Source organism: Anomaloglossus baeobatrachus, chromosome 1 (genome assembly GCF_048569485.1).
Source record: "Anomaloglossus baeobatrachus isolate aAnoBae1 chromosome 1, aAnoBae1.hap1, whole genome shotgun sequence".
Classification (NCBI taxonomy): Eukaryota; Metazoa; Chordata; class Amphibia; order Anura; family Aromobatidae; genus Anomaloglossus; species Anomaloglossus baeobatrachus.
The window spans coordinates 135,414,442-135,430,309 of record NC_134353.1 but is presented as its reverse complement, the minus strand read 5'-3'; the positions used below and the strand labels follow the sequence as shown (position 1 = coordinate 135,430,309).

Genomic DNA, 15,868 nt, shown 5'->3' with positions numbered 1-15,868 from the left:
GGCATGCCATGCCTATATCTGTGTCTCGTCCTCTTTTTTTCCTCGTCAAGCTGTTTTGTTTTCGCATGAGAATTTATTCTTGTCACTTTCCCATGTGTTTGTGTTGTGTTGTGAGTTGTTTGTCACCTTTTGGACACCTTTGAGGTGTTTTCTAGATGTTTTTATGTGTGTTTGTGATTGCCTCCCATTGTTTCCTATGCGGTTCGAGTGGTTCGCCGAACCGGTTCGCCGAACTGAACTCGAACAAGACCTTCGTTCGGTGAACTGAACTCGAGTCGAACCACGGCCGGTTCGCTCTTCTCTACTAGACACCACTTCTATGCCTATAGCTTCCGCCGTTCTCAAGTTAATGGTGGTGGACAGGATATGGGTGGACACACTGTATATGCACAAAAAGGATGCAACAGACCCCCTTAATGAAGGAGGTAACACAGGTGCAAAATACTGATGAGGCACCCACTCTCAACCTACCAGTTTGTGGAGGGGGTGATTGCCCAGTAATAGAACTGCAGAGTTGAAGCTTGTAGTAAGTCACAAATCACACACATGTGAAGCACAGTGCCCAGCTAAGAGCCAATTACATGCCCCTACTATTCAAGTAGGTGGGCTGCCCGGCACTCTACCAGTGCACCACAGAGGTACAGGTCCTTAGTTTGCAAGGTCAACATTAACCCCTTTACCTCCGACCAATTTTCCGTTTTTCGTTTTTTTTGCTCCCCTTCTTCCAAGAGCCGTAACTTTTTTATTTCTCCATCAATTTTGCCATATAAGGGCTTGTTTTTGCGGGATGAGTTGTACTTTTAAATGAAACCATAAATTTTACTATATAGTGTACTGTAAAATGGCTAAAAAGTTCCAAGTGTGGAAAAATTGCAAAAAAAAAGTGTGATTGCACAATGGTTTTTGGGATATTTTATTCACCGTGTTCCCTATATTGTAAAACTGATGTATTGGTGTAATGCCTCAGGTCAGTATGAGTTCATAGACAGCAAACATGCATAGGTTAACTTTTATCTAAGTTATTAAAAAAAATCAGAACCTTGTCCAAAAAAAGTGTTGTTCTTTTTGCATCATATTCCGTGACCCGTAGCGTTCTCATTTCTTGGGATTTATGGCTCAGTGAAGGCTTATTTTTTGAGTCTCGAGCTGATGTTTTTACTGGTACCATTTTTGCACAGAATTTTGGTGTTTGGATTTTTTGGGATTTTTTTCCAGCTACACAGTTTCTGAACGTAGTGATACCAAATGTGTGTATATTTTTTAGTTTTTTAAACCCTTCATGTTTAATGGGGTGAAAGGGTGGTGATTTCAACTTTTAGTTTTTTTATTTATTTTTTAGTTTTTTAATTTTTTTTTTTTTACTTTCTTTTATTTTACTAGTCCTTCTAAGGGGACTATAGAGATCAGCAGTCTGATTGCTCATTCATTTCTGTTGATCACAGCTATACAGCTGTGATCACCAGAAATAGTCATGTCTTGTAACAGGCAGCACTCGGCTGTGTGAAACAGGAAGCGAGTCATGTGAGCTACAGGAGTTATCACATGACCCTGTGCTACCATGGCAACAATCAGCTCACAGTGATCACGTCACGGCGCTGCCAATGGAGATGAGTGAGTGAACATTTACCATTTACCACTCCGGGCATTTAAATCGTGCTCTCACATTTTCACAGCGCAATTTAAGGGGTTAACAGGCCCAGGTGGATCACAGATCCACCCGTGCCTGCGAGGCCAACATGTCAGCTGTTCAAATCAGCTGACATATGGGAGGATCACTAGCGGCTGCCTGCAGCAGCCGCAGGTGATTACACTATGATAACTTAGGATGTAGTAGTATGGCCCACAGTCGTTAAGGCCTAGGGTGCACCTTGTAAAAATTATAAGGTTACTTTATATAATATAAGGATAGGCCATCGGAAATCTGATATTTATAGCATTAGAAGAAATCCCCAGGAAAACTCTTTAAAGTCATAATAATTAAGGCACAGTCCGATCTCTTTTTCCCTAAAATCTTGCGGAGCATTGTTTACAGCTTTTTTGCACTCATACAGTTTTGGGCTTGGATTTTTTAAGGGCTGCACACTCTCTGTTAATATTTTTTTCCATATATGTTTAATTGACAAGGATTCACCTACTTTCTATGTAAATTATTTTTTTGGAAACTAAATCGCTAATGGCAGAAGGAGAGAATCTGCACTCAGCTGACCTCACTGTCACTAATGCATTTTTTTGTCAACGGCCACGGAGAGGATTAGTTACATGTAGATATAAATGAATAATATCGCTGACTGCCAAATACCAATATCTGTGTTTGCTGGAAGTAAAATTGTTTGCGGGTTACACACCCTGAGAATAAAAACATGCACAGATGTTGATAGAAACAGATCAACAAGAGGGAATAGCGCTGCAGCTGTGATCTGTGCTGCACACATATGAAGAGGAGAGGCTTTTTGGGGATAAACATGCATAATTATAGGAAGTAGATACAATAGCATTTGTTCTATTTAGGAAATGTCTAGTGTGCAGCACCAAAGAATTCATGAATTATAAATGAATATTATAAGCCTCATCTTATATGGACATAAGGACAGTTGCATTATACTTTAGTCGTTATGCCAATCGCAGCAGAGTTTGAATCTCCATTGATGGAGTCTCATGTGCAGGGCTGCCACCAAGAATTTCAGGGCCCCATAATGGTAACATTTTTGGGCCCACTTGAGACTCTGTCTAGGATTTACCCCAGCTCCGCCTCCACCCCTCAAACCCTCCACAGTCCCACCACCCACTCTGGAAAATCTCCACTTTGGCACCACGTCATCAGTTTCACACCAGATCTTTTTTGACATCCGCACGCAGATATAAAAATATTAAAAGAACAGAGTGTAACTGAATCAATGAGAAGCAATGGTGAAAAAAATGAGTGGAGGTGCAGTGCAGTTGTCATGTTGACACCCCGAAAAAAATCTTCATACACCATTTTTCGTGCTGTCAAAATGATGAGCCCCGAATGGAATCATCAGCTATCACTATGTTAGTTAACGGCAATTCCTCTTTTCACAGCAAATGATACAGTGCTGGTGTTTGCTATAGAAGCCAGCACTGGATATGAACGGTATTAGGATACTGTCCTTACCTGAGCTGGCCAGTTACAATTACGGCATTTTATATTAAAGGGGTTCTTTGGTAAAAACATATTATCACCGATCCACAGGTTAGGTAGGTGATGACTTATTGATCGGAAGAATCCGACCATTGGAAACCACACCGATTGGAAGATTGGGGAACTTTTATCCCTAACAGGGAACTTTTATCCCCATTTTAAAATGCAGCGCCAGGTGGGATGTCTTTGCCTAGCTTCATTAATCCTCTTTGGGGCTTCCAGAAAAAGCCAAGGGTAATGCTCGCAGCCACTGAGGGAGTGTTTGGATCAGTGGTCAAGTTGTACATGAGTTCCAGTTTAATGGGAATAAAAGTTTCCCATGCTGCCGGTTGGTGCAGGTCCCAGCAGTTGGACCCCCACTGATTAATAAGATATCACTTATCCTTATGCCACATGTACACTCAGTATTTTACATCACTTATTTGTAAGCTAAACACAGGAGTGGAACAATCATAGAAAAATTATAACAGAAACATGAGCACCACTTCTGCATTTTTCACCCACTCTTGGCTTTGGTACAAATACTGAGGTAATTTAAAATACTGACCAAATACTGAACATGTAACCATGGCCTTAGGACAGCCAATTATGTGTTTTTCAACGGAGAACCTCAGTAAGTGTATAATTGCTACTGTCTCATAAGCACAGGACAGGGCTGGCCTTTAATAAGCCAGTGGCCATTAAATGTTACTGCTATGTGCTGCATGCTGACATCAGCAGAAGCGCATAGTAGTGACGTTTGATGGCCCAAAGCTTGTTCTAATGACCACAGTTGTCCCCTCTATATCCAGCATGGGGGCCCTCCGAGAACCCGGGACCCACTGGGGAACCCCCGCTGTCCGACAAAAGATACTCTCAGGTTTAAAAGTGCACCTCTGGAGGCCATAATCTTGGCTCATGTGTGAGCTATTTTTAATTTAATACACTCTGAACTGATTTAGTCTCAAATGAATATTTTTAGTGCACTAATATAAATTAGTAGGTACAAGGTCTAGCGTCCTAATTCCTCATGTTCTCAGGACATGCTTTGTACACAATATAAATATGCTGTTTCAGTATCTTGTGTCAGGTGGAAAAGAAATGTTAAGTCACATGAATCTTTTCCTGAAAAAGAATTGTGTGTATATCAAAGCTCAAACTTGGCTGGCTCCACGGGCAGAGATAATGACTTCAGATGCTTTATAAAATTATCTTATGTTATGATTCCTTGCAGGTGTCCAGAACCCATGGGAAAAAAGACGGCTGCTCTGGTTTTCTTTTTTTTTTCTATTTCTCTTTCACAGTTACTGAGAAATAAGACTTTGAGATCTTCATACAGGTCTATGATTTAATGAAGAATAAAGCAAATGTTATGGAATTCTATATCAATTTATAATGATTCAAGATTAGAGATGAGCCAGCCTCTAAAGGCTCGAGTTCGGTTTGGTTCGTCGAACGGAGGCCCCGTTCGAGTTCGGTTCGACGAACCTCTCGAACCGAATTGAAAACAATGGGAGGCAAAACAAACACATAAAAACACATTATAAATGTACACATGTGCACTCTGTCTCCCACCGCTTTTCCTTCCGATAATCGCTGCATCCTCCCGGTAACCAGCACTGATGATAGGACCTTCCGTAACGTCAAAAAAAGCATGTGACCAGTCACGTGTCTATTATCTCATTGGCTACAGACTGGTCATATGGCTAGACATCATTGCTAAGTCCTGTCAGTGCATCTCTCCGGTACACGGTGCTCGTTTGTGCATCCCCGTGTACCGGCGAGATGCTCTGGCACATGGTCGGCTCCCCGTTCTGCTTCCCCGTTCCGTTATTCACCGGCTGCCACAGCCGGTCAATAACGGAGATCACCGTTGCTATAGCAACGTGCCTGACGGCCTGCAGCCTCTGCTACTCACTGAGTGATATAGGCAGCACGGATAGAAGCAGCGTCTTCCTCCCATGCAGCACTGTCTGATGTAGCAGAGCTGCATGGGTTGAAGGAGAAAGAAGACAGAAGACCATGGATCATGGAGGGATGAGAGGGAGTAATGAACATGGAGTCTCTAAGCGTGTCTGTGTATTTATGTCTATTAAAGTATTTTTTCTCTGTGTGGTTTCCTTTTTTTTAACCCTATATTGGAGATTCTTAATGGCCGGGTCAAACTTGCCTGACATTAAGAATCTCTGACTTAATACTAGCTAGTAAAGCAAAGCTAGTATTAACTCATTATTACCCAGCAAGCCACCTGTCACCAGGGCAGCTGAAAGAGTTGGATACAGCGCCAGATGATGGCGCTTCTATGAAAGCTCCATTTTCTGGGGCGGCTGCGGACTGCAATTCGCAGCAGAGGGGCCCAGAAAGCTCGGGCTAACCTCTGCTGTGGATTCCAATCCCCAGCTGCCTAGTTGTACCTGGCTGGACACAAAAATGGGGCGAAGCTCATGTCGATTTATTTTTTAATTATTTCATGAAATTCATGAAATAATTAAAAAAAGGGCTTGCCTATTTTTTTTGTTCCCAGACGGGTACAAATAGGCAGCTGGGGGTTGGGGACAGCCGCACATGCCTGCTATACCTGGCTAGCATACAAAAATATGGCGAAGCCGACGTCATTTTTTTGGTGGGCAAACAACTCCTGCATACAGTCCTGGATGGACTGTGCTGAGCCTTGTAGTTCTGCAGCTGCTGTCTGCTCTCCTGCATAGACTAGTGAATGGAGCATGCTGAGCCTTGTCGTTCTGCAGCTGCTGTCTGCTTTCCTCCATACAGACAGACAGCAGCTGCAGAACTACAAGGCTCAGCATACTCCATCCAGGACTGTATGCAGGAGTTTTTTGGCCCCCCAAAAAATTATGTGGTCTTCGTCAAGTTTTGTATGCTAGCCAGATACAGCAGGCAGCTACGGGCTGCCCCCAACCCCCAGCTGCCTATTTGTACCCGACTGTGAACCAAAAATATAGGGAAGCCCTTTTTTATAATTATTTCATGAATTTCATGAATTAATTTTAAAAAAAAATGACGAAAATTTGTGTGTCCAGCCAGGTACAACTAGGCAGCTGGGGATTGGAATACACAGCTCAGGGTGCCCAAGCTTTCTGGGCACCCATGCTGCAAATTGCAGTCCGCAGCCGCCCCAGAAAATGGCGCTTTCATAGAAGTGCCATCTTCTGGCGCTCTATCCCACTCCTCCAGCTGCCCTAGTGACGGGTGGCTCGCTGGGTAATAATGGGGTTAGGGATAGCTGTATATTATCAGCTGGCCCTAAGCCCGAAATTCATGGTGTCACGCCAATATTAGACATGGTCACCATGAATTTCTAGTACAGATAAAAAAAAACACAACACACAGAAAAATATTTTTATTAGAAATAAAACAACACAATTAGTGACTCCATCTTTATTCAAATAAAGAACCCCCCTCCGCAGTAATCCTGGGTCAAAGGTCCCACGCCGTACAATCCAGATCCAATATTATCTGATCGGTTTGCTGGAAGGCAAAGCGATGAGATGATGTGTCAGGTTCAAGGGCCTGAATCACATGACACGGCAGCTGATTGTATAAACGGCTTTTATACGATCAGCTGAAGAATCAGTGCAAAAAAAAAAAACCTACACACTTCAGTGCAGACTCCTGTCCAACAGCATCAGCTGCTAGTTTAGCCGGCTGGGCGGTCAAAAGCCGGCCACACCGCTCGACTTATAGTGTCAGCTGATTCTGTCAGGTGACCGTATCAGCTGATCATTGCCAGGTCTGAGAAAGAGAGAGCAAAGAGAGCGAGAGAAGAGGAGAGACGAGAGAGAGAAGAGAGAGAGAAAGAGGGAAAAAGAGAAAAAGAGAGACTGAGAAAAAGAGAGAGAGAAAAAGAGAGAGAGAGGAGAGATAGGAGAGAGAAAGAGAGAGAAAAGAGAGGGAGAAAAGAGAGAAAGAGAGAGGAGAGAAGAGAGAGGGGTGAGAGGGGGGAGAGAGAGAAAGGGAAAAAGAGAAAAAGAGAGACTGAGAAAAATAGAGAGAAAAGAGAGAAAAAGAGAGAGAGGATAGAGGGAGGTAGACAGAAAGAGAAAAAGAGAGAGAAAGAGAGAGAGAAAGAGAGAGCGAGGAGAGAGAGGAGAGATGAGAGAGGGAAAAAGAGAGAAAAAGAGAAAGAGAGAAAAAGAGAGAGAGAAGAGAGAGGGAGAGAGAAAAAGAGAGAGAGAAGAAAGAGAGGAGACAGAGAGAGAAAAAGAGAGAGACAGAGGAAGAGAGAGAAGAGAGAGAAGAGAGAGGAGAGAGCAATGCAGCCTCATTCCGTGAACTGCTCCGATTTTAGAGATGTGTCCCGCGGCTCAAAGCTGATGTCCGGCTCCTCCCCTCAGTGCATAATTAAATTAAATTATAATTATAAATATATAATTATAATTTAAAATTAAAAATAAAAAAAAAAAAATATTTACCGGGACCAGGACTAGAACTCGTAAAGTTATGCTTCTTAAGCGAGCGCTCTATCCACTGAGCTACTGCTTCTAATGATAAAGATAGGCAGATACGGTAATCTTGACGTTTGTATTGCAGAGTGAAGTCTCTGGTGACAGCGCGATTCACTTCATTGCTACGTGGAGAGGACACAGCGCGATCATGTTCTACGGTGCTGCTGCATCTTCATGTAGCAGAGCTGACAGTGTCATTTGGATTACGTCGGACCTGGATGTGCATTTGGGGATTAATAAACTGGTAAAAGAGGGTGTTTTTTTCTCTTTTATTCCAAATAAAGGATTTTTCGCTGTGTGTGTTTATTTACTTTCACTTACAGTTTAATCATGGAAGGTGTCTCTGGGAGACGCCTGGCATGATTAAACTCATTATTACCCCGATTGCCACTGCACCAGGGCAATTTGGGATGAGCTGGGTAGAGTCCCGGGACTGTCGCATCTAATGGATGCAGCAATTCTTGGCCAGCTGCTGGGTGATATTGTTAGGCTGGAGGGCTCCCCATACCATGGCGCTCCCCATCCTGACAATACCAGTCTCCAGCCGTGTGGCTTTATCCTGGCTGGTATCAAATATGGGGGGAACCACATTTTTATTATTATTATTTATTTTACTGCACGATATAGACCCGCCCGCCGGCGGCTGTGATTGGTTGCAGTGAGACAGCTGTGACTCATCATGGGGGCGTGTGTGGGGAAAGCACGGAATACCTGATTGAATAATGAAGCGGCAGCCATTTTCTAAAGAGGAAAAGATGCTGCAGATTTGTGACAGCCTTGCAGCGAGATGCCTGTGATCGGTGAGTAGGAAAGAGAGAGGGATTGTGCTGGGGACGCAGAACGCATGCAGATAGCAACATGTGCACATAGCCTTACTGTGAAAAGCCGCATTTTTGTTGATCGAACCGTTCTCGAACCTAACTCGAACTGTCGAGCTTTTAGCAAAAAGCTCAAGTTCAAGCTCGAGCACCCCCCAAAATCACTTGAACATGAAATTGGCGAACCTCGAACATCGAACATCGCTCAACTCTATTCAAGATTTCACTTTATGGTTTACATATTATTAAAACTACTACTGCATACAAAAAGTGCCTCAAAATCTGACATATTGGGGAGTTATTTATAAGTATCCTCCTTACCCTTAGGGTCCCTGATTATTTTTTTTTTTCCCAGACCAATAAATTAATAACTATACAAGTTAAAGTCGATTTTGTTTAAAGGGCGCTTTACATGCTACAATAAATCTTACGATGTGTCGGCGGTGTCACGTCGTAAGTGACGCACATCCGGCATCGTAAGTATGATTGTAGCATGTAAAACTTCCGTGCAATTGCGATTGAACGAAAATCCGTTCATCGCATGCACGTTGTTCATTTCTCAAAGATTGAACATCGGAGTGTGTGACACCCCGGGAACATTGAACGACAGCTTTCCTCCGTCTGCGGCTCCCGCTGACAATGCGTAAGGAAGGAGGTGGGCGGGATGTTTACGTCCCACTCATCTCCGCCCCTCCGCTTCTATTGGCCGGCTGCCACGTGACGTCGCTGTGACGCCGAACATCCCTCCCACTCCAGGAAGTGGATGTTCGCAGCCCACAGCGAGGTCGTATGAACGGGTAAGTACGTGTGACAGCTTTTAATCGATTGTGTGGCATGGTCAAAAAATTGAACGTGCCGCACATAGGGAAATTGAAAGGTGTAAAGCAGGCTTTACTCCTTGGGATCATACACTTATGGGTGAATGTGGCTCCGTACAAAATTTTGTTTTTAAGACCAATGTTATGGCTCTATAGTTGAGCAAATAGTGTCTTATTCATTTATTTTGGGTTCAATTAGCCCAAAGGGGCTGAACATTTTAATTCAGACTAGAACAGTTCATCACAAATCAAAGAAGCCCTAAAAAGACTTTTACTATGTCCTAAAGTCTCTCCAGATCCCAAGCATCATAATAGGAGGGGACAAAAAGGTTAAAAAAAACCACATAGATTGAAAAAAAACAACTAAAAAACAACAACTTATACTCCACTGACTTAAGTCCTCCCCTGATTCCTACTACTGCTCCAGGCCTGGTCCTTCAATCTTCACTTTGGACCCTCTGGCTTATAGTCTTTGAAACCTGGTCATTGGTGTGTATGGCGCCCCACTTGACCCTGTCAGTGGAGATGAGCAAACCTTTTGGAGGTTTGGTTTACCAGGTACATTCGAACCTTAGACAAGGTTTAGTTTGTGACCCTGACTTGATCCAAACCTCAAGGGAAGTCAGTAATTGGACAGTTTGTGTCTCCACCCACGTACTGCCAGCCATAAGCAAAACACTTCCAGGGGTGGGTGGACCGGGGTTTCTCAACTATTTTTTTTTTGTTTGTGTGCACATTACATCTGATCATGCTGATTTTACCTCATCTGCGTACTGTTCAAACACTGCACGCAGCTCGCACATGGATGAGCATTACTCATACCCAAGCACAGCGCTGCTTGCTTCAGTGGTTTGCACTCATAACTCACTTGAACTTCGAACCTGAACCATGAGTTTTTGGAAGTCGGTTTCCTAACCTGAACCTTGAACCTCAGGTTCACTCATCTCTACCTGTGAGACCTAATCAATACCATAAGACTGGAGTCTAGAAGACTCAATGCAAAATACGGTGGATAAGATGTGAAGCTATGGTGATGCGTTATGGCTGTAGGACAAATGAGTATAATCTCATTGTTTTTTAACCCCTGAAATGAATCCAGCAACATGGCAGCTGGCTGACCACTATTTCGCTGTATTCATGAAAACTGAATTGAGAAAAACTCAACTTAACTGATTCGTGGGAACTGAATTGTAGTCAATCAAAATTTTTTGTGACAACTTTGATTTGTTACAAATAAATTCTATCATCTCTGTATGACACCTGTTACATTCTATGATTCCATATTGTATTTTGTAGATCCTGGATTTGATATAGAAACATAAGAAGGTCTTTTTCTGTTATAGTTCAAAAAAATGTCATACTGCATAGGTTGTTATCTTTTCTACGAAGTTTAAACTTTGTATTGCTTGGAAGTATTGGAGGGCTGTATATGCAAGGTTAAGGCTATGTGCAAATGCTGCATTTTTTTGATGCTGCGTTTTTGTGTGTTTTTAAAAACGTACAAAAACGCACCCGCGGCAAAAAAAGCGTGCGTTTTTACCGCGTTTTGGTGCGTTTTTGGCTGCGTTTTGCTGCGTTTTTGATCTTTGCGTTTTTCTGCGTTTTTCCAATGCATTACGTGGGTGGAAAACGCAGAAAAACGCAGGAAAGAATGGACATGTCCATTTTTTTTTTAAGCTTAAAAAGGCAGCTTAAAAAAAAAGTTGTGTGAGGACAGCAAAAATAAAAACTCATAGACTTTGCTGGGGAAGCAAAGTCATGTAGTTTTGAGGCCAAAAACGCACCTGAAAAACGCGCAAAAATGCCATGAAAAACGCACTGTGTGCTCATAGCCTAACAGCTTTGTGGTACGGAGATGTGGCGTATCACCATACAGGCCCAGGAGACCCCTTTGATATTGCCAAAAATATAGACCATGTCAACTTTCTGTACTGATCAGTGGAAAAAAGTTCTAAATCCTTTTTGCAATAATAAGAACAATAGATTTGCCATGTTTCTATAACTTCATGAACAATAATACTCTGATATTCTAGTTAATAGGAAGTCTAAAAATATAACTTTTTTTTACAGAAATTTAGACAAGGCAGAGATGCATCAAGATTGGATTCTATGGTGTTGCTAATAATGAAACTGGATCAGCTGGACCAAGATATAGACAATGCACTCACCTCTCCATCTGTGTCTCGGAAACAAGTTTTAAGTCAAAGATATCTCCAATCTGCACAAGTAAGTATTAAATATGTAAGGTCTATTGATTACAGTATGTCCCTTATGACCTTAATGGGAGCCTGTGATCTGATTACTGCTGTCCAATGAGCTGGCAGCATGAAGCAGAGGATGGTTGCACAACTACGGCCCGGTATATATTAAAGTATTCTTTAAAGAGGACCTATCACAAAAAATTACCTCTCCCTAAAACTTAAACTAAATTCTAAATATAAGTTATTAAAAAATCAATGAGGAAAGGACTATTTTTATTATGGAAATGGATATGCAAATGATATTCTAATCTATCTCCCAACTTAGCTAAAGGCACTATGTCACCTCACAGTAGGAGGTGACGTATCTACTGCCTGTTCTCGCTGATCAGAGTAGGTGCCATCTTTAGGGTTCTGGAGTGAGTGTAATATAGCTATTGCTGGTGAAGAGCAGGAGAGCGACTGTGATCGGCCTTCCAATAAAGTACAGACATGTCCCCTGGAGCCGCATATCTGAGAATACATTTGTTCTCTCCCTTCACTAAACAGTGAGATCTCACGAGTCCCGATCGATAATTTATCACAATATATTTTATTTTTATCAGCATGGAGCTGGGAGCAGTGTCTTTCTGATCTCTGTGCCTGCGCATGCGCATTCTTGGTGCAGAGGGATCAGTGAGAAGCCATGTCATCCAAAAGATGGCAGCACACTTCTGTTAAAAATAGGTATAACAAACAAAGGCTTTCAGATAGATACTGACTGATTTGAAAGTTAGTATCAACCTAAAAAAGTAAACACATACATATAGTTAGATCTTTAAACTTCAGTAGGATATCACAGCCGGAGACCAAACTGCTCTGGTGTAAGGGGTGGGCAGACCCCTTACAAAGAAGTGCAGTGTTTCCCCCTGAAGATACCCCCGCTGGGATAGACAAAGCTGTTGATGTTTTATGTTGATGTTTTATTGTAATTGCACTGTTTTAGTGGGTTTCCCCTAGAGCCCGGGTGGGACGGCTGTCCCCATAGAAACTGTGCAGGAGGGAGGAGGAGCCGGCAGCTTAGGGGGAAGGGAGAGAAGTGTGTGTGTGTGAGGAAGGCAGTTGATTCCGGGACGGGGGAGAAGGAACAGCCAGGGGCAGAGTGTGGAGCTGAGTGGGCAGAAAGAAAGAAAGAAAGAAAGAAAGAAGGGAAGAAGAGAAGAAGTGTCCTCAAGGGTGAAGCAGAATTGGTGTGGGTCCAGTCTGTGTTAGCCGGAGTGGGAGCCTAGGTGAAGTGGAGTAGCCGGGCACATCCCCACTAGAGGAGACAACAAGGAAAGATTTCCCCGGACAGGAATTGTGACCGTGCGCTACAAGATCCGTGCATTGAGCTGTCTGTGAAACTCTGTGCAATACAGATGTCGTTTGGTTTATCTGATCCCTGCCTGAAGAGTCTTCCTGCAGCTGAAAGTATGCTCTTTTCCACCACACTCTGCCCCACAGAACAATCCCCTGTCCCAATAGTGACGGCGGAGCCAGGGGTTGGCCTGATAGAAAAAAGGGGCCACGACTACAATCCCCGAGGCACCCCTGGCACCCCGTTACGTGGCGAAGTCGGCAGGATCCGGATTATATGCAAGGGGTCCCGATCCAAGAAGATGGAGACCAAGTGGTACCTAAGGCGTTGGACCAGGCACAAGACGACGGTAAGATGGCCGCCGTCTTCACGAGTACAGCGAGCGTGCGAAGAATTGGCGCCAAACGAAAGACCCTGAGTTGGCCGGCGAAGAAAAAGAAGTACAGAGTACGCTGTCCAAAGAGGGGAGGTGCTGGCCCTAAGATGTTACTGAAAACATGTGGAGAGGGTGGCAGTACAGAGAAAAAGAAGAGTCGCCTATGCTGGGTCGATTTAATGTGTGAGACTAGAGGTGGAGCGTATACAAGAGCGGGAAAAGAAGGCCCGCCTCCACCTTCCCCAGCATCTCCACCGTTCCCGGCGCCATTACAGGAAGGTCTGTAAGAGATCGGATGGGAAGAGTGTCAGTACCGGAGATGTACACAGCAGAGACCGGTGCTGGCTGAGATTTCCCGGCCGAGAAACACGCTGGCGGTGTCGCCAGAAGTCATGACAGGACTGAGTGCTGACCCAGACAAGGGGACACCGGCGGTGTTAGCGATCCACCAGAGTATGGTCACACACCCGTTGATCGTCGTGGGTAGTCCCCGTCCGTCCCGTTCAGCGACCCCGTCACCCCCGTTGGGGGTTGAAGAGGCAAAACTGGAGACAGAGGTGCCAGAACCACCAGTCAACTACGAACCGTTCCGGAGGCTGCGCCGCTTGCCAGGTCAGTCCCTTTCCGATTATGTGAGGGCTCAGCGGGCCGAATGGCAGCGCGCTTACCATCCCGAGTGACCCGTAACGACCGGAGGTGATGGACATGTTCGTGTTGAAGACCGGTGTTGTTAAAGAGCCGGAAAAGTTCCACAGTTTGTAACCATGTTTAAGCTACCGAGCCCGGAAGGAGCCTAATGCTGGACTGAGCCAAGGGCTCCCTCTGTGTTGTTAACGGAGACTTTACTGTTTGTACCCCTACCTACAAAGACAGGGAGTGCTATGAAAGCCTCCGGGCAGAAGACCAGCCAAGACCGGGAGTGCTGTAACGGCCTCTGGGCACACTGTCTACAAAGACCGGGAGCTCCCCGGAGGGACTCCGGGCGCAGAACTTGTGCGCTCAAGGGTTGACTTTGTTTATGAAGGTTTTAAAGTTTTATCCAAAGTTTGCCTTGCTGCTAAATTGTGTTTTACAGGTTCGAGTCTTGCCGGGAGGCTTAGGCAGAAAGAGGGGAGGAATGTAAGGGGTGGGCAGACCCCTTACAAAGAAGTGCAGTGTTTCCCCCTGAAGATACCCCCGCTGGGGTAGACAAAGCTGTTGATGTTTTATGTTGATGTTTTATTGTAATTGCACTGTTTTAGTGGGTTTCCCCTAGAGCCCGGGTGAGACGGCTGTCCCCATAGAAACTGTGCAGGAGGGAGGAGGAGCCAGCAGCTTAGGGGGAAGGGAGAGAAGTGTGTGTGTGAGGAAGGCAGTTGATTCCGGGACGGGGGAGAAGGAACAGCCAGGGGCAGAGTGTGGAGCTGAGTGGGCAGAAAGAAAGAAAGAAAGAAGGGAAGAAGAGAAGAAGTGTCCTCAAGGGTGAAGCAGAATTGGTGTGGGTCCAGTCTGTGTTAGCCGGAGTGGGAGCCTAGGTGAAGTGGAGTAGCCGGGCACATCCCCACTAGAGGAGACAACAAGGAAAGATTTCCCCGGACAGGAATTGTGACCGTGCGCTACAAGATCCGTGCATTGAGCTGTCTGTGAAACTCTGTGCAATAAAGATGTCGTTTGGTTTATCTGATGCCTGCCTGAAGAGTCTTCCTGCAGCTGAAAGTATGCTCTTTTCCACCACACTCTGCCCCACAGAACAATCCCCTGTCCCAATAGTGACGGCGGAGCCAGGGGTTGGCCTGATAGAAAAAGGGGCCATGACTACAATCCCCGAGGCACTCCTGGCACCCCGTTACACTGGTGCCGCCCCCGGCTGGATTATCCTCGTGTCATAGTAGGTGATTGATCGCTCCCTCCCATAGCGAGACACCCGCCAATCACCTAGAGCAGCCGGGTCGTAAAAGTATTTATTTCTAAATACCGGAATGTTTCAGAAAAATACATACGTGGCTACAATTGTGCAGTCAGGATCTGATTCATGCTGCCTGGGGTTTGGGCAGTGGGAATCAGGTGACAGTTTCCTTTTGAAGAGGTTGTTACCTTTATCTTTGTATTTATAGATGTGTTGGAGACATGATCTTGTGGCTCCTAATATATAACAGCTTCTTCTTCTTCTTCTGTACTTTAGTAAAGCCTTCCTCACAGACTGCAGAGCTCTTCTTTTCTCAAAGGCCGCTGATGGAGGAACATGCGAGCAGATCAGTTCATCAGCCTAAAACTGAATAATATTACTGATGACGAAGCGGTTTAAATTGGAGGAGACTAATGAACCGATCTGGTCACACGTTGCTCTATCTTCAGCCACTGAGAAAAGGAGCTCATGGTGGGCAAGGTTGTACTAACAGGAGCAGGAGGAAAACCTATAAAATCATGTCTAAAGCAAACTGAGGACAATAAGGATGGCATTTATAACACCTCGAGTGAACTTGTTTCTTTCTTGGATTGTACTGAATGACTGGGAGTCAAAAATTACAGGGGGCAATGAGTGTCTTGAGGGGAACTGTCAGCAATTTTTGTACATAGTGGAATTGCACTGATGATGCACTTGGACTGCTTCTTTAAAGTACATGGACACGCCCCAGTGCACTTCCAGGCTAATTTGCATATAGATGCTACACTAGATTTCTCATGATCGGCATATTGGATCTTTATAAGAAAGGTATCATAGGGGGACAAGCGACAAG

At 44.5% G+C, this 15,868-nt stretch overlaps 1 protein-coding gene across 1 annotated transcript in view; it reads left to right on the top strand.

The window, feature by feature from the left end:
- DLC1 (DLC1 Rho GTPase activating protein) overlaps positions 1–15,868 on the top strand; it is a 709,032-nt gene that overhangs the window by 112,953 nt on the left and 580,211 nt on the right. Inside the window, 1 exon segment of the mRNA XM_075347073.1 lies at positions 11,312–11,467. Coding sequence (XP_075203188.1) covers positions 11,312–11,467 — 156 coding nt within the window.